This window comes from Lepisosteus oculatus, chromosome 19 (genome assembly GCF_040954835.1).
Source record: "Lepisosteus oculatus isolate fLepOcu1 chromosome 19, fLepOcu1.hap2, whole genome shotgun sequence".
Lineage (NCBI taxonomy): Eukaryota > Metazoa > Chordata > Actinopteri > Semionotiformes > Lepisosteidae > Lepisosteus > Lepisosteus oculatus.
In genome coordinates, this window is record NC_090714.1 from 9,224,026 (window position 1) to 9,248,328 (window position 24,303).

The following is a 24,303-nucleotide window of genomic DNA, read 5'->3' on the forward strand; positions in this document are numbered from 1 at the left end:
ATTTTGGGCTCGTTTTGTTTATCTAAACATAAGAAATATAGTGAACATGAACAAATATGGGAACAAAGACTATATCTGTACTGATATGAATGTATAAAGTATGAAAGTAGCTCAGATCTTGTTTTAAATTATTAATTGTCTGTGCCACTGACCAAGAATTTAGAAGTGACACTCATTAATATTTAATCAGAACTATTTTGATGCTAAACCATAGAGATATGCACGTTAACTTACGCCCCACACACCAGACTGGCAAATTAAACATTAGAGCAAGGCTGGGCTTTATATGCTTCAAGTCTGATCTAAACCCTGCATAGATATGAACACTTCCATGGATAACAGAGTCATATGTCTCAACGGTTTAGATCTCGGTGTCGTTTCCCATGTTTTTAAAATATACAGCATCAAAATAAACCAATTATAAATGCAACAAATTAATGAAGTTATCAGGAAAATGACAATTTTTGTAGTAAGTGCAGTAAGAGGATATATTAATCCCTAGTCTTCATGGATGAATGTTTGCTTGACGGACATTACAGAGACAGGAGTATTTATTCTGAAATCATGTGACCCCTTATTATTGTACACAGATAGAAGCTATTCATCTCATTCTGATTTATCAGTAGTTTTTTTACATCTGAGCTAATTTAGGCTTGCCATAGCAAAGGGGCTGAATACTCATGCATTTTAGTTTTTTTAAAGATTTAGAATAGTTATGCATTTTAGATTTTTCTTTGCATTTTCTTTCCGACATTTAAATCCTAAAGTCATCAGAGAATTCATGTTTTGATTAAAAATATGCACTTTAAAAAAATGCCCGTTCAAATTCAATCACTGGAAGGAACTGCATACTTTTAACACTTAAGGTCAGTGTTACTCAACCTTTTCCATTCCACAGTACACTGACGTAAATATAAACATTTTTCGGCACACTGCTCCCTCCCCAAACAAACACACATCACAGGCCCAAGTACATTATTAATATTCTAAACAAGACTTATTTCAAAGTTTAATCTGACTCTGCAGAAAAATGCATAGTTGTTTTATCCCGGCAGGAACTGAAACATGGAGCTCTTGCTCAACTTCTATCAGATATACTGCATTTTTTATATACATCAAACTTGAAAAGCTTTGCTTGTGGTGTTAGTCAGTCACACATTAAGTCTTATAACTTGGCCTCTGTCTTATCTGTATGCATCACATATACGACAACACTGTTCACACCACAAAACAAGTATATATTGTAAATTCAATTATTTTTTTAAAATTTCTTCATATGCAACACTGAAAACTCTGGCACACCTGTTAATGTCTGAAGGCACACAAAGTATCACGACACAGAGGTTGAGAACTGCTGCTCTGGATAAATTCATCATGTTGGCTCATATTTGTTATCAAGAGGGTTAATCAACAGGGGTTTTGCTGTGTAAAGCACATGCTAGTAGCATATGCCTAACACTGGAAACAATACAAGTTTTTGATCAGCAATATAATCTTTACACATGGTTACAGAAGATGTATTGTGGGTTTCGGTCCCATTCCCCTCAGAATATAAATGTTCTTCATGAACTGTTAGTGAGTACACTTCAACAGAAAGACTGCACAAAGGCACCGTTTTTGATAAGCAGGAAATATTGAATTATTTCTGTTTGTCTCAGTTTTCACAAGGCTTGACATTTAACAGGTCAAAAAACGTCATCACCTGTGTTCAATCAAATTTTTCTCTCATGAAAAGAATTTGCAACAAAGTATTAACAGTACATAAAGCTCAGACATGAATGATCAATTAATTCAAATCTGAGAATGATATGTTTTTTAAAAATACATGTATTTATCAGCTGAAGTTTTTTTTTCTTTCTCAACAAAGTTCACATTTTTAACCTTTTATCAATCTATGACTTCTTTTTCTATCTAATGACTGGTATATCTTGGTTAAAAAAATATCAACAAAAAGCCAGAGCTGGAAAATGAAGGACACATAATGGATAGAGAACAGGACATCACACACAGATTTGCCCTTTTGGACTCATCTGTCCAAGTATACTTTCACACGTTAGAGAACAATAAGGATACTCAGAAAAAAACATAAATGAGACTGATCTAAGGCATAAGGAAACTTAAAACCTTTTTAAACGCTGGGATTTACTCCATTCTGTATCCATGATCTTAACTGTGCAGTACACTCACCAGCTGGAATTCACTTCGACGCCCGTAAGCCTCCTGGATGCCAGCATCCTGCCACAGCGCCCGCAGGGCCAAGACGTAGAGCTGGAAGGTTGAGGGTTCCACAGGTACTCCCGCTTTGTTCTCGAAGGACATGACAAACATGCCATGCTTCTCATTTTCCGTGTTCTGCCAGGCAATACCCAGCTTGTCACGGGCATCAACCAGAACTCTCATACCCTGCAATAAAATAAAAGACATTTGCAACATTTCTCTTGCTGCTTCTTGGGCATCAAGAGCATCAGCAAACACACATCATAAATTATACTACAACCTTGCTTTTCTAAAAATTTATATATACAGTTTTATACAATTTTTGTCTCTGCATGAAAACAGTTTGAAATATACAGATGTAGCCATTCAAAATGCACGGAGTACGCTGCAGTAAAACGCGGTAGGCATGGCGCATCATACCGCAGTTATGATAATAGTATCTGGAACCACCTTGTAAAACCGCCAGTTGGGGCTAATAAAGCTTAACCTCTCAGTTGGACAAAAGTACACAACCTTCCACCTTCATCATAAATATTTTAATTATGCAGAAATATTTTATGCATCAAAATATTGCTAACAGTATGAATAATTAATGACCTTGGACAGGCTGTAAGCTCAAAGTATTACCGTGGTCCACTTTCTTTGTAACTGTCTGCATCAGTTTAACAGTTGCAACACGAAAATAGTTTTTTTCATTGACAAAAAGTAACACCACAGAATTTCGTTGACCCGATCATGTATTAGTTTCCAATCATACAAAGTAAGTTTTGAGAATCTCCAATTCACCGTGCCTATAATGGTTTCCCGGAGATTGCTCATAAACGATACTAATTTAGGAACATAAACATTATGTAAACTGTTAAAAAATATGTAAAATGGCTGGTATTGGTAGTTTAAATAAAAAATACACACCAGTATTCCACTTTCTTCCTAAACATTTTAAGCATCAAAGTCTTGCATTCGGTTACATACTGTGGTTATTTTGGAAACGTTTTTCCGTGCTCCTTCTGACTATATTAAGCTTATATACTTAAGTAAAAAGTTATATTTTAACCTTTTCTGCAAATACTTATGTTCGCTTTTAAAATGCTTTGATGACAGTTTACAATTACAGTGAATCTACTGATTATTAAGAACAAATAAATCTGTTGAATGAAGAACACTTGGTAGCACTGGTAAATCGCCAAAGTGGTAAAAGCATTAGTTTTTTCACTTACAAAAAGGTATCGACCAAAAAAATCAAGTACTGGAAAATGCTTATCTAGAAGTTTATGACATGTGACACTATCTACTTCTGTACTAATGGTGATAGTTTTGCAAAGAATGTAGCATTTGACCACTTGTCATCATAATTTTACCAACAGACTAGGGGATGTGTTATCTTATCTTTGGTTTAATGAGAAAAGGATTTGAAACTCATAAGTCTAGTGGTGGAGCATATTTAAAACATGATTTAACAGCTTCCTGTAATCTGTAAAACAAATGAGATAATGTTTCCTTGACGAAATCACATTTGCAAGATTTATGCCAGTTGATTAGAATTGATCTCACCTTGACCTTCAGGAGCCCTTGTGATCAGAAATTACAGCACAAAATATAATAAATTGAACATCTTATCACTTACAACTGTCAAAAATTCATAAATTATTATTGAGGGAAAATACAACTTGAAAAACACAGAGCGTAAGCAAATTCAATTCATAGCCTCATTTACAGCTGTTAACAGGATAGGCCAGCATAAGAAGAAACACATATTGTTCATCTGTTACGTATGCTTTGCAATAGGTTACAGATGCAGTCTTCTGAAATTCTAATTAATCTCATAAAACTTGGACAAACATTTTCATTTGGTCAAACTCTCACCTTGCCAGAAAGCCTTGTTACACAACCAGACTGTGGATGTCAAGATGAACTCCCAGAAAGGATAGAAAAAACCCCAACATTGTGCTGTGCAATCAGGTTGCCAATTAACACTACGAGTGAAGTCCTGTAGCAACTAGAAACTCATGCCCAGACCATAATGGACCTCACCATTAGCATACAAATCTGCATGTCCATTCCACACTCACCTGTGCTCCAATGACAAAACTTTGCATTGTTTTTTCAGGGTCACGACATCACTCAGCTCCCCTACAATGTCGTAGTTTCAGGTGAACAGTGGGTATACACTGTTCCAAAGACCTTGAAAGTATACGTGATCTCTTTAACTATATAAAAATCCCACAAACAAGGTGGTAAATTCAAGTTCACTAAAATGTTGGAAGGTTGTAGCCACTTTGTGAAGTGTGACTCTTACAAGATCAGTGTGTAATATAGTGATCATCAAAAGGTGATTTAAACTGTTGATGAATGTCAAGATTTGTGAAAATCAACCAGCTTGAAACTATAGTATTACTGCAGTATAAAAGCATCAATTTTTAAATTTTGCATAGCTTGGCTGCTAGGGCATAATTGTCTTAATGAAACAAAATGTTTTCCCATTACAAAGCCTCAGGCTCATGCTAAAGTAATGACTAAAAAATAGTTATGGTTGAGCAATTAAAAGACTTTCAAATTGCTTAATTACCTCACGAAAGCTTTAAAAATGCATGTTTTCTACTGCTGACACCCAGTTCTTTATTAAACTAACATAACAGAAAATGATCAGATAACATACAGTAGGGCCCATTGCATTATAGTTCTTGTTTACACAACTAGTAAACAAATTCCAGTAATTCACTATAAATAATGACATTATCTAAATATTTTTGACTGTATATAAATATTCTACAGTGCATGGTTTCTGCTATATTTGTTCCTGCTATATTTTTTAAATGCCCTTCTACAATGTACTGACAACATGCTGGAAGCCACGTAAAAAACAGCATCTACAGAACTATTATATCTACAAAGGCAAAATACATACGGGGTACATTTACAGCCTACTTATTAGAAACAAGTTATTATTGTATTTTTTTATGGGTTACTCACCCTATTATTTTTTATGCATCCTGTTAATGTGCTTCCTTGCTGCACTCTCTGAATAGATTGCCATTTGCTATATTAGATAATCATATCTGGCAACAATAAAAAAACTGAATAGATAGAATGATAAATAGAAAGTATTTTATACAATGCTGTGCAAACATTTTAGACATTGCAAAACATGTTATGAGCATCAATTTGCTCAAATCATTCACTATTGTTCTCTACTACTGTAACAAATCCAGCTGTTATTAATACACTTCAGCTGAGTTGAAAATAACCCAATTTTGTAATTAACTAATCATTTGATTTCCCACTTAGCAAAATCCTTTTTATCTTAAACACAATAAAAAGGTAAACTATGAATGAGAAGCCGATGAAGTGTTGCAACAGTTAATCCATCTAATCTACTTGAGTCACTAGCTGGTGCTCATCATCACTCACATCATTTTTATCCTCTTTACACATCCACACAATAGAACACAATAGAAATAATTTCTTAGACTTTTACACAGTAGTGTAGATGACATTATAGAAATTTTAGTTAGCAATATGTCAGAAACCAGCTAATCTGTTCCTTCTGCTCACATTCTGGTTAATGGCTATGGAAAGTGTTTCAGTCATTTTCCTGGAGCAGTTAGCACAACAAATAAGTAAGAGAAAGAACAAATTCATATTAAGCAACCTTAAGACATGTTGCACATACACAATGGTCTTCTGAAAGAATGTAGAGAATTACAACTCTTAGGTACATTCCACACCCATTACTTCAGAACACATTCTCCACTGCCAGCTGAAGACGCAACACACACCACACCCTCGCTGCCTTCAGGATCACTGCAGCCCATTTCACCTGGAGAATTCTCCAAATTGACAAACTAAATGTCTCAATCTGAGCAATGTTCTGAAGTGCTGTAAAAAAGACCTTCCTGTGGGTTGCTCTATCCCCCTCCTCTTTCCTTCTGAGTTTTGTTTGGTCTCTAGCAAGCTGCCCCCACCGAGCTCCAGCCCACGCAAGCCACCAGTGACCTTTCACCCACTTCCTCAGTGTAATTTTTCTGGGAACAGACAGGCTCTTCCTCCAGCGCTTCACAAGACAACTTCCAACTAAGGGGGCTGTTTTATCACTGAACCCTCAGTCATAGTTGGAGGTCAGCTGCAGGGTTCACACACTACAAAAGCATTGAATTGCCTGAGAAAGAGCTTATACACAACTGCCGTTGCAAATTCCCTTTTGGTTAACACTGTTTTTTATATTTATATAAGTGTTCTTTGAGAAAGCTTCACAACTTGCCCTCCATGATAGCAGATAGTCTTACAACTAGAAAACAAATGGTAAAGTATAAGACCACAGAGAGTAAATAAAACAAGTACAGTAGTCACATACAGTTATTATGTAGAGAGTAGTAAAGCTGTAGCACATTTAAGAAATACTGACAATTTAAACTGTTAATTAAAGCCTTTGTATTTGTCCCACCCAGGTTCAATTTCAGATAAATACAGCTCCTTTTCCACTCCATGCTTTATAATATGCTTCAGACGTACTGTATCTGTCTGACACTCAATAAAACTAAACCCATGACGCCACTAAAGCAAAATAACTTTTTAATATAATGGCTACGTCAAACCAGTACTAAAATATGTACATGACATATAGCACTCAATTGACTGTTTAAAAAATTCATAGTTTCACACTTAAGATACATTTGCTTGTGAATTAGTTCAAAGAATGCCAAAAAGGTTTTTTCTTCACATTACAAGAATGTTTGTCACAGACAGGTAAAAGTAACCTAATCTTCATTCTAGAATTGAGGAAACTATAAGTTGACTTGCTAAAAGTCTTGAAATCCTGAAAGGTACTGTTGAGAAGGTAACTAACAAGTCATGCCAGTAAAGTGGTAACCAAGTGAGCTTTGGAGGACTTGAACAAACTGCCTAGCTTAATTGTTGAACATAATCAAGAAGTTCCTTGGATCAGTCATGTACTGTACTACCCACCAAATAAGCAAGTTAGGCAAAACGGCCTCCTCATTTGTAATTTTTCTAATGTTTTCATTCTTTGTCATTATCAAAGCAAGAATAAAAAGGCTACTTAAGGCATTGTTTTCTGGATTCACTCCAACTCCCTATTCAGTATTGAAACAGGAAATCATTTACAGTTCATTTACATTTCTGAAAATGTCTGGACTGAGACCATGTGACAAAGTCAAATTTCCTTGATGAAAAGAATAGCTTGTGCTTGTACTTAGCTTAAAAAATATTTTTCAAAATGTAAGGTAGTGGAATGGTGTACATTACCTGTGGCTCCAAGATAACGAGATATTCAAGATGTTCAGCTAAATAAAAAAAAACATACTCCGAGTTCTATGGTTAAATAGACCTCACCTCAGCTTTTAAGGATTAAAGGAACTTCTTCAAAAGGTCTGAAGAAAGAATGCTTGTTCAGCCCTTGCTATCTTTTTCTTAAACTTTACAAGAGAAATAATAGATTTCAGATGACAGTATGTTGAAATGAAACTTTGCTTTGCACATTTATTCTTGAGGGGGCTACAAACACTTCAATAATACAAACACAATAAAGAGACAAAAGGTTTGCCTTTCAAAACTACAACCCCTATAATACTGAGAAGAGATTCAAACTAACCAGCAAAAATCCAACAATTATATGATGAAAAATTCAATTGCTGAAAATATTTTTCTTCTGCCCAAAAAATAAGAAAATACTACTACAACATAAATGGATACAAATAAAAGGATTAGGCTTTTGCAATAGCTGTTAACTTATGCAACTTAAATTAAAATGAGATGATGCCATACAAGCATAAATTATGAGGTGCCATTTAGGCCATTATTCAAACTCCACCTCTCATACACACACAGAAATTGCTCTCACATACACACAAAAAGCTCTCACATTCACTAGCTCTACCTCGTACACACACAAAATGCACTCACATTCACTAGTTTTACCTCACACAAACACATAAAACACTCCTTCACAATGTGAACGTGGGAGGCAAAACTAGTGAATGTGAATGCATTTTATGTGCATGTGAGAGGTAAAACTAATGAATGTGAGATCATTTTACATGTTTGTGAGATGTTAACTATGGCCCAATGTAGGCGGTCCATCTAAATGGCACAATGTGATTGAGAAAATTGATCAAAAAGCTTTCTCATTTTCTGCTACGCTCCAAGATGGAGGAAAGAAATCAAGACAAGCTGTATCCTTAAGTAATAACATCTTAGTCACACCAGAAGCAATCGCTTCATTGTCATCGGCTAGGACGCCCGCGATGAGTGTTCTCCCGTCAAAGCAGCATGCACAGGGCTGGCGCCAGGGGAAAAATCTGTAGGGGGCGGCTGAAATTCTGAGGAGGGCAGTGATATTTCAGTGAAACAGAATCATTGCAACTACCCAAGTAAATTCTCGCAACCATGCCACTGATGAGTGCTTCATGATAGAAGATAATGACGAGCAATCTGGTATTTAGCGATTAAGTACAGTTTCACATTCATCAGCACTCTCGCTTTATTGCCTGGAGTGACAAAATACCATATGCATTCATTTTTGCAGCTACATCGACGGTAACGAGGTTCTGAATCATTAAGAATAGTTGTAAAACCAACAGAGAGCACAAACTTCTATAACTACAGTCCTAGTTATATAACAATTGTAGGAATAAGGATAAACTACTGCAAGGAATCAGTCCACCTGAGCAAACAAGATCATAATAATGTTTACACCCAATAACGTAGACACTATGTAATATGTGCCATTCCTGGACAGATAGCCCTCCTGCACATCAAACAGTAAGATTTAGTAACTCTGAATTTGGTTAGTGTAATTTTCTGACAAAGTACAACTTAAGCAAGTTAAGTAAGCAAAAGTGTTGGAAAATTCTTTTGTCCAAAACTGATATGGCGGGACAGTTCAGTTGAGGGGGCAACACCCCCTTCCCCCCCACCGGTGGCACTGGGTCTGAACATGCAACAACCGAAGCTGAAATAAGTACTGTATTGCGACGTAATGGTGGTGGTGCCAAAGCTGGGACTGGAACATTAGCACCAGTATCAGCTCGGAGACAGTCTGTATGATACGAAACCCAAATAAATTATGTCGAAATAAAGTACTTATTTTAACTTCGGTAGCTGCATGCTGCTTTAAAGGAAGAACACTCATCGCAGCCATTGAAGCCGATGACAAGGAAGCTATTGCTTCTGGTGTGGCTAAGATGTTATTAAATAAAGCTATGGCTTGGCTTAGTGCTTGTTGTGGTTGAGGCTGATTTCTTTCCTACATCTTGGAGCACAGCAGAAAATGAGAAAGCTTTTTAATAAATTTTCTCAGCCAATCATATTGTGCCATTTAGACGGACCGCCTATATTGGGCCATAATTCACCTCTCACATACACATGCACTCTCCATTTTCTCTCTTGCATACACACAAAAAATGCTCTCATAAATGTCTCTCACATTTACAGTGTGAAGGAGTGTTTTATGTGTATGTAAGAGGTAAAACTAGTGAATGCAAGAGCGTTTTATGTGTATGTGTGAACTAAAACTAGTGAATGTGAGAGCTTTTTGTGTGTAATTGAGAGGTAAAACTAGTGAATGTGAGAGCTTTTTGTGTGTATGTGAGAGCAATGTGTGTGTGTATGAGAGGTATAGTTTGAATAATGGCCTAAACTGCACCTCATAATAAATAACTGTTTATACATATTACATAGAAATAATCATTTCACAAAATAATGTACACATTGATGTGTGAATTAAAACTAGTGAATGTGAGAGCATTTTGTGTGTACGTGAGGTAAAATGGAGAGTGTGAAAGCATTTTATATGAATGTGAGAGAGAAAATGGAGAGTGTGAACGCATTTTGTGTGTATGCGAGAGCAATTTGTGTGTTTATGAGAGGTATAGTTTGAATAATGGCCTACATATTTATATATATTTCATAGAATAATCATTTGACAAAATAATATATAAACAAGTTTGCTAAGTAGTATAAACAATTGAAAAGCCCACTATGTTCATTATGACATAACTGGAGTACAGGAAAGTCCTATTACATAGGCAAAAAAGGTCTAATAATTTCAGTATTGAACAATTTTGACCCAGTATGTTTGCACAGTATAATTCACAGTATAATTTTTCAATCTTAAAGCACCCAGATACACTAAAATATTAAAGCAGTGGTACTTATTATACATCTGGTAATGCACACAGAAACACTTATAGGGCTTCCACGTTTCAAATACATCTTAAAATTTAAAATCACTTCAAAATGAGATGCATTCCCCAACCCCACTCAAAGACAAATTGGAGAAAAGGAAGTGTATCATAGCAGATCTTAATTGAATATTTAGGCTTGTTTCATAGCAGATCTCTATATTCTACTACAGAAATGTTAAACATATAAAATACTTTTATATATTTATTTCATAAGTCCAAAGGCCTTGTTAGTGCCAAAAATGTATACATTAAATTCTTAATTATTACTCCTCAGTTTTTATAGTGCTTTCTAAAATACTCCCCAATTGCATGTTACTGAAATGAAAATATAGATCTTTGGCATAACAAAATACACTTGAAAAACATAAGCTGTATCACTCTAAATTTTAACAAGAATGTTTCATCTCTTTGATTACTTCAATTGTTTCAATTCATAAAAATTCTAAAAAAAACACTATTTGTATCACATTTTCGGGCTCATTTTCATTAATGGTGTCTCTCACATCACCTATTTGAATTGGGATATTTTCCATGAAATATGAAGACCCTTCATGTCCTGATAAATAAAGTCACCTGCTGTGAAACCCTGTGCCTTTGTCATTTAAAGCATATTTGCTGCAATGGGAAAATAAACCCTACAGTAACCATGCACATGTCAGTCAACCAAATCCCTGGTGTTAGCAATAGGAAATCTAACAGCACTTATCACCTGTGGTTCCGATTGGGTGCGAATAAACTTTCATTCCTTTAAGGGATGTTGAATTTTCTGGGTCAGAAACCTTGATACTTTTATTTTAAATGAAAATCACTAAAAATGACAAACTAAAAATTCCAAATTATTCCAAATTAAAAATGCCTGAGTATTGTTTTTAACTCTGCATCAACCTGGAATCTGCAACACTGCCCATTGCAACCTCCTACTCTGCTCTCCATCAGGTCATTTGACCAAGTTGCTCACACAACTAATGTGTTACTGCGACATACAAAAAGAAACATATAAAACATGGCAAATTTCAAACTCATCCACCTCAAGAAATGCTCAGCTTCAGACTGGTCATTCTCAGTCTCGGAATCAAACTGACAATAGTACCCAAGGGCAAAGCTAGGACTAGTTGACCAGTGTTTTCCTGGTTCTTAGAGAAAAAGAGGTTCCAACAGTATGCTCCCCCAGGCTTCAACAGGTTTTCAGTAAAACAGAGATGCACCATTCCTCTGGTTTATGCCAACTGTCCTGCGAGGCATTGCATATCTGGGTGTCTGTATGGATCTAATGGCTCTAATGGATAAATGGTTCAGAGGAGCATACTGACCTATTCTTATTCTCCCCTTAAGGATACTAACACAAAAAATGTTGAAAACTCAATGTATTAGAAATTAACTGAACTGAGGGTGCCATCCAGCCATTTCTTAAAATAATAAGCTGGTCAAGTATAGCATTCACACTGTGGATGAAATTCTTGTGAGGAAGAAAACTTAACATCCTTTGCCAGCAAAGGAAAGTGTTAGAGATCAGGATGTTGAGAACATACTAACGAAGGTCCTAATTCAACCCTCCTGTTCCCCATGGTCATTGTTACACATTCTGTAACATTTATAGATGACTGAGTAACAAAACACCACTAATTACATAACCGATGCCCCAAATCAAAGTAGATCCTAGATTTATTGGTACGTTGTCATACAGAATTCCATGTGAATGGACTGTAGCATTTTTTGCGAATGGCTGGTTGGTATAATTTCTTCATAGCTGATTCGGCAGACAAGTCAGATCCATTAAATACTTGAAGAAGGAAGAAAGTACTGTTTGCCATGCCTGAGCGGACACTGCTGATCGGTCCTGCAAGCACACATGGGACAGCACACCTCTCTGCGCTGTTAAGACATGCTCAGGCAGGCTTTCACAGCGGTCTTCCAATTAAGGAACAAGTAATAGATTTATATAGCTATAGATTTATTCCATGCTGAAAATAGAAAAAAGAAAACAACGTTTCGGCAGTGGAGCCTTCTTCGGGTGTTCCTTTAAATACTTCCCTAGCCTTTCACTCAGGGCACTGTCATTAGCTGAGCTCCTGTGTGTTTGCTATCCCAAAGCTCTTGGATAACACCAGTTATCTTTCTCTTTTTTACATTTGTTTTGTTGTTTCAGAGCTTCCCCTTTTCCTAGCCGCTACTGAATTTCAGTCCTGAGTGTTGGGTTTATTTTGTGTGCCATTGTTGACTTATTTTTCATCTTGCCGCACGCGTCATTACACCATTAGCATGGAACCCCAAATACCAAAGAGCATTTGGCACTTTAAAGCAATCTTTGACTGATCTTCCCATATTACTAACTTCCTTTTAAAAACCAACCTTTCCCAGTGCACATTAATGCTATAGTAATAGATGCTAGAACCTGTAACAATGAGGATAATATTAATAATAATAATAATAATAATAATAATAATAATAATAATAATAATAATAATCTTTATTTCATAAAGCGCCTTTAAAGGTGGCTTCTCAAAGCACTTCACAGGATGGCAACAACAATAATTAAGAAGAATACACAAGATAAAACACAATTACAAAATATAGAGGCGACCGTGGATGGTGGGACTAAGAAAAGCAGAGGGGTGAAGAATGGAACCAGTTAAGTAAAGGCTTTTCTGAAGAAGAGGGTTTTGAGTCTGGATTTGAAGGAGTTTAGAGAAGGTGACTCTCTTATATCCTTGGGGAGAGAGTTCCAGAGCTTGGGGGCATAACAGGAGAAGGCCGTCACCCATACAATGTAGACGGGCTTGGGGGACAGTAAGGAGAGCAGAATTAGAAGAGCGAAGGTTGTGAGGTGGGGAGTAGAGCGATAATAGTTCAGACAGGTACTGAGGTGCCAAGCCATGCAGAGTCTTTTAGGTGAGCATGAGGATTTTAAAGTCTACACGGAATTTGACCGGAAGCCAGTACAAGGACTCCAGGATAGGAGTAATGTGAACACTTGCATTAAACCTGGTCAGGATTCTGGTTGCTGAATTTTGGACATACTGCAGTTTGTTCAGAGTAGATTTAGATACCCTAGCAAGTAGAACTTACAGTGAGCAGCTTTTCAGCCACAGTTAGGGATAGCATAGGGTGTAGTCTAGCCATATTTCTGAGGTGAAAAAAAGATGTTTTGACAGTATGCTGCACATGTGGGTCAAATCTTAAGCCAGAATCTAATATAACCCCAAGGTTTTGCAATTTTGATTGAAGCTCAAGTACAGAACCATCTACAGATAGTGTTACAGGACTGGCTTTACAAAGTTGATGGGGGGTGCCAATAAGCATGACTTTAGTTTTGTCGCAGTTAAGATGAAGGAAGTTTTGAGTCATCCAAATTTTTATGTCAGAGATGCAATTAGATAGAATAGAGACAGCAACATCAGTGTCAGGTTTGGTATGGATGTATATTTGAGTATCGTCAGCGTAAAAATGAAAGCTGAGGCCATGTGATCTTAAAAACTGACCAAGTGGAAACATATAAATGCTGTAGAGCAAGGGGCCCAGTATTGAGCCCTGAGGAACACCAGACTTAACAAGACCAATTTCCGACCTGTACCCATTAAGAGAGACAAAGTGACAGCAATCAGTGAGGTAAGATTTGAACCATTTGAGAGCAGTGTCAGAAACTCCAAACAGTCTCAAAATGAGAAAGTAAGATGTCATGGTCAACAGTGTCAAAAGCAGCACTGAGATCAAGAAGGATGAGTATAGAAAGAGAACCAGAATCAGAAGCTATTAGAAGATCGTTAGTGACTATGACCAAGGCAGTTTCTGTGCTGTGAAGTTGACGGAAGCCAGATTGGAGGGGTTTGAAAAGGTTATTTGTCATGAGGTGGTAACTGAAGTGTGACCGCACATTCTAGAATTTTTGAAAGAAAGGGTAAGTTGGAGATGGGGCGAAAATTGTTAAGATTGTTGAGAGCCATGTTAGGCTAGTTTTGAGGCCCGTTGGTACAATGCCAATGCCATACTCATGGATTCATGTATAATATTGAGGACAATGGGACAGAGAGAAGGCTTTTGCATTAGTCAAGTCTCAGATAATGATGTTCTCTACCAGTGGACCGGGCTGAGATAGAATCTACCTAGCAACTGGATCATGAATTACAACACATCACAAATGGTTTTCTGTTTGGTGGGTGCCAGTCAAACCAGAAAGCCACCAACTGAACTTACAGGAAAGACATTTAAAATGACTTCCATGACAGCCCATTGATCAGACATTTAACTTAGACTTAAGACCTTATTGAAGGAGTTTTTTATAAGTTATTTATCGGCCACAAGTTAGGAAAGGCATGGGGTTACATATGAAATGTTTTTAACTCTGGCACATTTCTGACAAATAGGAGAATATTGGGTTACCTACAATCTACTGCTATAAAGGAGCCAGGAGAAATATTAGGGGTAGATATTATGATACCATTTTCCCAGAATAGAGAGCAGTATCAAAAGGTCTTGGTCATGGTTGATTATGGTAGTTTGTGGGTTAGATTAATTCTTTTAAGGGAAGTGAAGACACAAAAGGTGTTTAACACAGCACTCCACCAGACTTATCTGACAGAATGGGTGAATCATACCTTCAAGCCTATGAAGGGATAAACATAATACACAGGATCGATGTTAAGCAGAATTCACGGGTTTCTTCATGGGTATTTTCATAGGCTCGGCAGCAACAAACGTAGTAATACAATTATAAGCATAAGGAGATATACTGGTGAGTTAGTCAGGGTGAAAGAACATTCATCATCCCAATGGCTAAACCATAATGCTGGGAGCCAGCAAATGTTCAAGTTGAAGCCAGATTACAGGACCTAGGTCCTATATGCACAGCTGATACACATTTTTCCTTGCCTCGGCAACTGAACTTTGTATCTCTATTAAAATTGTTGTTACACTCACAGTATCATCCATCAGCAATTTCTTCCTTACCCAGCTACTCAGTCTGGAGGGATGGCCTGTTGTGCTTTTAGGCAGTGTTTGGGGGTACGTAAAACATAAAAACGTTCCACACAATGTGTACATGATTTAATTAATATTAGTGTTTTGAAATGCACAAATCTATATCTAATGTTAACATTCTTTAAATATCTGCTCAGCAAAACTTTCCATTTCTTGATGACTATATTCTGCTCACAGGCATATTCAGAGACTTCAATATTTTTTCACCCCTCTCTTGATCTGTGCCTTTTAATTTCTTTGTGCTTGACCATTTTTGAAAGCTAGTTCTCAGTTAAATCTTTGACTATCTAGGCAAAGAACCTCTCAGAGAGGCATGAGAATCACTATTATTGCACATGCACAGGGCTCACTCAAGAAATCGTGTGGCTCATTAAGGTAAATTTGTGCAACCTAAATTAATTTGGGTTTGAATACTTATGTTGTTGTGACTTTTCTATTCTTATTTCATATTAAGAAACAACAAGTATTTTATTCATCAGCATAGGTTACAGTTTAAGTGACCATTAATAGATTTTGGTATTAACTAAATCTGTGTTATTGCTGTGGACTGAAAGAAAAAAAACAGCTGGAGATCTGAGAGTCCAAATTGGCTGATTATAAAATTTTAAAAATATTACAATTAAAACCAGAAATCTTTGGACATACAAGCTAACCAGTTGATCCTCTATACATTGTTTTAAATCATTCAGCAGTGGTTAACTCAGGACATCATCTACCAGTTATATTGAGTTTTCATTGCATAAGATGCATTACAGAATCCCTAATTATTGAAAACCAATACAGAAACATTGGTAACCATCGCAACATGCACATGGAAAAGATGTGTTTTACATTTAATTTGTCTGTAAATGACCCTAAACAAAATCCACAGGCAACTAATAGCTTAGTTTATAAAGTGTCCTGTATCCCCATTAATGATTTTGTCAGATTTGCAAGTTACATTTACATTTTAACTAGCTTAACATCAAACAAATGAGAAACGTTTTAAAGTATGATGTATGTGATGTTGCCCAGTTAAAACCTTTAAAGACAAGTTGCTATTTAAGGCATCAACTGATCAACTTCTGTGCTTGTAATTTATCAACACATAATATTGAAAACACAGAAAGCAGGTTTGGAAGCTTACAGGTCTGTAACCAAACTTAGCTTTCTTTGAAATACTTTATGGTTTCAATATTCTTTCAAAACATTAGAAAAAGGTGAGGTAGCATGGATATTACAAATACTGGCCCACAAGGCAATTATTAAACCAACAAATATTTAATGGATTCCTAACATTAATGGATAATATTTAAGCATTACTTTGGAATACTAAAACTATCAGTTATTTAAACTAATAAATATTTAACCAGCTTTGTGTTATCATCCGAGTGCAGCTGTTACATAGATGATTTCATATCCAAAATTTGGCTCAGAAAGATTAAATAAACAAAAATATTAACAAAAAAACTTGACACTAATTTAAAACAGTGTCACTCAGGGAGAGCAACAACAAGTGTTACCTAATTTCTTAAGCAGCACCTTAATCTTAAACTTATTCTGTATGCTTATGATCAAGTTTGACTGAAATTAATAACTCAATAATACAGTCTCTATTTTTATATTCCAATTGAAATCTAAGCTAGTAAACTAAACCTTTTTAAAAACACTGATTTGCAATAAATGTTGAATATTGACTTTACAGGAGCTGAAACTATTCAAAACAGGCTTAATTAATCAATGCATTACCTTTAATAAGGTTTTAATTATTCCAGAGATTAAATGAGCCTTCTGTGGTGCGGAATAAATCTTTACTTTGTCCTTTGCAGCCAATGCCCACCACCCACTCAAAAATACAGTTTGTATAGTACAGTTTTTTATCATATATAAAACAAAACTTTCTAAACTAAAGCCTCCAAAAAAAGTAATGCAGTGAAATTTTTCTTTACAGCTACGAAAACAAACTGCCTCACAGCTGCAGGCAGGCAGTTAAATTATATTTACTCTGAAATCATCACTGATAGCAGAGCAACTGCTGGCTAAATACACCCTGCTCACCACAGCACTCTTGTTGACTCTTACTTGATACTGCTGCTGACCTTTGGAAATGTGCAAACAAATTCAAACTCCCTATCTCAAGCAACTGAGCAAAGAACTAACATTCATTGTGAAACATCAACAGAGGTGTCTTTAAATGGCACTTCATCTGACAGAATTCCAACATCTCTCCTGCTTACTAAAGAAAATAAACCCTAAAACACCCTTTTCCAGGGATCTAAACTTATACCAGATATTCAATATTCACAAAATTCATTGCACACGGACTTAAGTAAAGTCATCTTTAGATTACAAGGAATTTATTGGTGCACAAAACACTATATATTACATTTTTTAACTGTTTTTTTAAACTGAACACCAAACATTTTTTGCAATGAGTTATGTAACATTTTCATAAAACTACCATGACCTCTCCACTGTCTCTGTTAATGCTCTATGTAGCTCTACTGTGAAACTATTCAGCTAAGAAATGCATTTGGATTAGAGGGATTCAATTTTTCAAAAGGATGGAAACGCCAAACTGCATGTGGGAGACGATATGAGCTATACTGTAGATCACATAAGACACGGAGAACAAACTAACAGGAAGATGATTCATAATGAGACTTAATACCCAAGCTAAAACAGTGGCAAACAGTTGCATTAGAACAATAATAACTGCTAGGTCAAGCTAAACTTGGTTTCAGTTTTTGACTCATAAAGCAATTAACATGAATCTGTGGTGACGTGCATTGAGGGAGAATGAAACAACACCAGGTAGTGTCAGGGGTCATTTCCTGTAGAAAGAAATCTTGCGTAACTAATGTTGGATGAGTGTATTACTGGGGATGAAGAATGAAATAAGAACTTGGTATATTGGTATAAGTTGGTATATTGTCATGTTACCAGTTTAGGGGGTGTGCTATTTTTAGGGGAGTGCCAACAACAACCCTATATCATTTCAACGCACAACGTTTTGTGCAACTTTGCAGTATTGTGACAAAGTGGTTACGACTCTGGACTACTGGAGGGCTGTGGAACCAAATCCACAGGAGGAAAAGTCGTAGCCTTAAGCAAGATGTTATATTAAAATCACTTGAGTATATCCCAGCTGTGCAAATATGTACAAATCTTTTCTGTTTTATATGAAAACTGCAGACAAATAATAAAAGACAAACCTTTAGTCTATGTTTCAGTAAATATCTCCTTACATGTTGCATTGCTTTCAAAAAGAACAAAACAAAATCTATTTTACAAGGCTACATCAGCTTGCATCTACCAGAAAACCATTGACATGGAGATCAAGCAAGATAAGATTTCTTCTAAAACAATCAAGGACACACCCAGAAAGAATCATCACCCTTATCATCAAAAGTCTCCAGAAATGGAGGGGGGGGGGGTCAAGCTCGAGGCTTGATTCCCCCTGCCTGGTGAAGAAGGTCTTCTTTTCACAAAACAGACAAGCAAGTCTTTTTATTACTCAGCTCTTGTCACTTACTGGAGAAAGTTTATCATGTATCATCTTCACATAAACAAAAAGCATCTGTTAACATGCTTAACTTGTGAGACTGCACTGCAGACCACTCTTTGTGCAAATTACATGGTCAGGAATCTTTTTCACAACTCTTTGACTAAAAGACAACACCCTGCATATGAAAGGAACAATGTCCAAGCAAAAATGCATTATTTTATGCATGTAACTTAGCAGCAGACTTAAAAAATATAAAACATTCAAATACTTGCTAAAGTAGTAAAGAGGAAATATACTGTATCAGAAAGCAGCTGATGACTTAACAGCTTACAATCAGCACAGCACTATACTGTAAGTACAAACAGTAAATGGTAATATCTACAGTACAGAAGAGCATCAAAACACCCCAATGTTTCCTTTTTAACACTGTTATAATATTATAAAAAGTACACTAGTATATAGCACATTTTTATAAAACTTTCCTTTTTCATTGTCATACCAGAATGCAAACTTCTGCATTGTTTCTGTTTTGGTCAGAAAACTTCCTATTAGCCTTTTCAAATGCAAGGCAACAGTTTTATCATTCAAACCAATCCTGTTTCTACAGATTCCTCTTTTCGTCATTAATCCTGGAAAATCCACCCACCCCAATCTTCTCAATTTGCAGTTTTAACTAGGTTATCTCCTCAAAATGACCTACTTATGCTAAAGTAGTGAAAGTCCTTCTGTATCTGAAATCATAACCGTAAAATCAAGTACTTCATGTTCTTCATAAACTCAAAGGCCTTTGCTCCTCCCTTTTTGTATATAAAGAAAAAAGCAGATATAGAAGAGATAAGGGGAGGTCATACACATGAAAAGTGGTCAGCCAAGTAAAAGGAAAACTAACTTCTGTATTCCTCCAGTTTTTCCTGAAAAGGCTTTGAATATCTTCTGAATTAAAAGACCACCTACCTAGCAAAACTTTCTCCAAGAGGACTGTCACTTTCCAACAGTGTGTTGTTGAAAGAACAAAAGAGATTATAAATACAGTGGCACTGGGGGTTGGGTGGGGGGTTCTGATAGCATCCAAAAGCTGAAGGATTTAGACCAGTGGTTCTTAACCTTTACTGCAGCCTTCACCTCTGTGGTTCTCAAAATACTGTATTTTTTTTCACCCTTTATCAAAAATCATTGAAGTAGGTCAATTCTTTAAACCTAAAATATATCACAACAGAATCTATCACATTCTATCTCTAGAGAATGAAAGAGATAGAATAATACACATTAATTTCACAGTAAAATTAAAAAACTTAATTTAATTCTTCGTGTGTTATCTTAAAATCTCAAACCCAGATTTGATTAAACAAAATAGTTGTACTAAAGTGCCTGTATTTATTATGTTTTTGATGATTAATCTTCTAAAAAAATCTGGCATGTCTCTCACCCCCAAAAAGGGTATTTCGCACTTCCAGGGAGTATATATATCTCAGGTTAAGAACCACTAATTTAGATACTCATCTTTCTGTTGGAAAATGCTGTTGGAATTGGGAGCTGGAGCTGGGAGGGGAAAGAAATGTGCAGCTAAAACTCTACCATTCCCTGATCCTAAGAGGCATTGCATCTTTACAATAACGCTGAGCACAGAAGACAGCAACATTCTCACATAGAGAGCTGCACATTTGATGTACAAGTTGATTATGGTTATGACAGGTAAGCTCTGGAGGTGACGTTGCTATTCTTTTGCTCATAATTTTGTCCTTCTTTCTTTTCCTTCTTTAAAAAAAGATGAGACTGTATTCAAAAAAACTTTCCAATTTACATGCACATATAATCCCACCAAACAGATTTAAGAAAGTTATTCTGTCATTGTGAAAATATGAAACCCTGAAGCAAGTTAACACTTGTTCTGTTCCAACTTGCAGAAACCATGCATCAATAAAAGGATCCCCAACTGCTACTGATCTACTTCATGCCCAGGACCTAAAGCAGTCTTGTGCCTCACAAATCCATGTTTGAACAGCAAGATTATTGGGTTAGAGAAAAAAATAGAACATTAAAGTATAAGTTTTTAACAGCCTGATTAGAAATTAAGTTCCCATACCTTTAATTAATCAGCAATTATCTTGTGACATAGAATCTAATTGCCCGGCAAAACAATTTTTATTCTTTATATTGTCATAAAAAAATTATTAGTTCAATTATAGCTTGCTTTCCACTAAAATAATGGGAGTACAGAACATTTCCATTTCTGACAACTACATAAGGGTGTTGTGGGAGATTATTTCCTAAAGCAAAAGCCATTGAATTCAGAGTTCCTGTTAACTAATATTAATTGGTTTTGCACAATAGAGCTTTATTCAGATGGTTGTAAATATTTTTCTATTAATGTTGCATATTGAAAATGATTGCATATGTTGTAATATTTGTGAAAGGAATTAAATATTAGTGTGCATTACTACAAATGAGCAGCTATTTAGGACAACAGCACAAAAGTTATATTTGTGCATATATACATTTGTGCATATATACAAGCTATATAATTTACTCCAAGAACAAATCCTATGGTATAAGTATATAAACATGTGCAGAGAAGGGGGCAAGATTGATAGACAACATTATATTCATTATGACATGGCTAGATCAACAACATTATTCCACCATATTCCTTGACTTAACAACTCTCATACTGCAACATAAGCAGATTATTCAATGTGAGATGACATATTCAGTCAAAAACAATTCATCATGATTATGTCTGCAGAATTTGTTGGCTGCTAAAATGCAGTGACAATAGTCAGAAATGTACTACCTCAGATGTTTATTTATGAAAGTGGTCATAAATAAACATTTTTTTACCACATATTATCTGCTCAAAATAATTAATTCTGCAATAACTGCTGATAGAGATCTGTGAACACTACGTAACTCCATCTGATCTCTCTCTACTCTTATAAACAGTGGTGGACATAAATTGTCCTTTGATGATTACTCCAAAAAAGCCAAGGTGGTTAGCTGCAAGCTGCTAAAAGTGAGCTGTTCAAACTTTCATCTTTAGCCTTTTACTGCCGTTTAAAATTATAGCTCTGCAATAGAAAATAAGACTGATTTTAAAATGGTTACCAGAGCCGAGGGCAAAATGTACTGAGGCTAGAGCAACTGCTTATTATGAAGGTAAAGATATAGCAGTGCAGTTGTACTGGCTTAGATTAAATCATTTTTTTCCTCAAGTAAACCAATTTTAGCTATTATTAGAGTCTACACTGAGATGTTTGAACTTTTTGTAAAATACGTATACTGTATTTAGAATTCACTGCTTGCACATTTATTTGAACAGAAAAGGAGACAGGCATGAACTACATAAATTCTATATTTACAGATGCATGCTTCCTGGTAAACATCCTTGTTAAATCAATATTGTTTAAACTTCATAAAGAACAATTTAAAAAGCTACCATAAGACAGGTGTGTGAGTGTGGCTAACCCTTAAAGGGGACCTGCTATCCCAATTTCTCAGACTGGTTATTAAATTTCACATCACATCACAGAATAAATGCATTGACAGAATTGCAACATTTTACAAATTCTCAATTAAGCACAAAATCGTGAGCTTTGTAAAAGTCCTGAATAGTCACCATGTTGCTGAAAATCCTGGTCTCACCATTGACAAGAATGAGAGTTTGCGCAAAATGGAATATGAAGTAGCCTTTCCTGCTCACTAGTCACTGTACTAACGTAATGTGACGTACGACCGAATAAGTACAGGTTGTGCGCCCGACATTTCGCAGAAATGTTCAAACAAGTAGTATATGTCTGCAGAACCATCTAAAAGTCAAGAGCAACATTTATATTGGATTAAAAGAGATGAATTAACAGATCTGCTTGTTTATAACGTAATAAGGCGATTTCTCATCATCTTAAGTTCTGTTGCCTAATTCCAAATTGCAGAATATGGTGCTGTACATACCTGAAACTTGTCTATTTTGTGATATAACTGGATGTTTTACTTGTCACTCTGTGGCATTATGGTTTGAAATGCACTCATCAATGCCAATTCGTTCTAACTCAGAAATATAAAAACAGCGTTGAAGTTTCCCTTTAAACGAGTACAAGCATCACTGAATAAAAGGTGATTTAAGTTGTTTCTCACAATTGTAACTGTACTTTTAAAAGTTCAAAAAAGCTGCCACAATATGTCATACAGCTTTTACAGCAAACCATTCATTATCACACCTACATGACATTTGATTACTCTTCAGCTCTATGAAACTACAGACTTTCCCACCTACCTGTATTCACCAAGATGTCAGCCCCCCAAAACAGCACCTCACTTAACTCCATAACCTAGTCCAGTGGTCCCCAACACTGGTCCTAGGAGACACCTAGGTTTGAAAATGGATGTAAATCCTCACATTTAGATGTGTCATCTCATATGTTAAAAACAAAGCTTGTTGTGGGGAATACTTGATACACTGTCATTCACACCCATCTGTGCTCATCGCAAACTGATTACCCATTAACAGCTGCTTAGACAGAAATGAGGGCACAAGCCCCTAGTCTAGGTTGAGGAGATTGCAATAAATGAAAGATGCAAAATTTACAAACAGTTCAAACAAAAAAAGCAGACCAATTAATTAGTCAGCATTAGTGATTAAGAACTCAGCAGGGACAAAAACCAACAGACATAGTTCCCACCAAGGTTTCCACCTAGGGCTCACTGATCTAGTCTAATTATGCATAAAATTAATCTTTCTCAAGTGTTCATAGGATGCTACTTTACATTTAGTTCTGAATTTCATGTTTACAACAGCTTTGATTTAATCAATTATTTTGATAGAGCATCCAGCAATTTACAGTACACATCTGCAATAAAAGGATGGTGAATACCTTGAACATTGATCTTCACGCTTAAGACCTGTGATACTCTTAGGTGTACTTTAACCCTGAATTGAAAGAAGTGGATATAAAATGGAAGGATGGTTGGATAGATGCTCTCCCACCATTCAGAAGGTAGTCCCATTTTGCACCCTGTCCTTGTTAGATTCCGCTCAGGCACACCTTGATCCTCTAAGAATCAATTCAATTAAAGTTTTATTATCCCCTGGGGCAAAACTGTTTTGTGGCAGAGACCAACACAACAATACAACAAAACAAGCATCACAAAGACTTCAGCACAACATATTTCAGGGTCAAGCGGTTACTGAAGACTCTACCTAGAGATGCAAAATTCACATGCCAGCCTGAAGCAGTGCAAGACCCCAAGAATCAAGTGCAAGTTAAACCGCTTACTCTGGAGTTTTTATTCCTAAATACAATGTAACGCTTGCTCTCTTGAAAAAAACAAACCACATGAAGAGTTGCCCAAGGGTTTAACTGTGCCAAGTATAAATGATACTCAAAACATGGGGCAATTCTTCATGAACTGACTCGACTCACGATTGTAAAG

General features: G+C 36.0%; 1 protein-coding gene across 1 annotated transcript in view; it reads right to left on the reverse strand.

Annotated features, from left to right (window-relative positions):
• The window catches only part of gna12a (guanine nucleotide binding protein (G protein) alpha 12a), a 59,134-nt gene that overhangs the window by 33,346 nt on the left and 1,485 nt on the right, over nucleotides 1-24,303 (reverse strand). Inside the window, exon 2 of the mRNA XM_006637107.3 lies at nucleotides 2,188-2,403. Within this exon, the coding sequence (XP_006637170.1) occupies nucleotides 2,188-2,403 (216 nt within the window). The remainder of the gene's footprint in view (nucleotides 1-2,187; nucleotides 2,404-24,303) is intronic.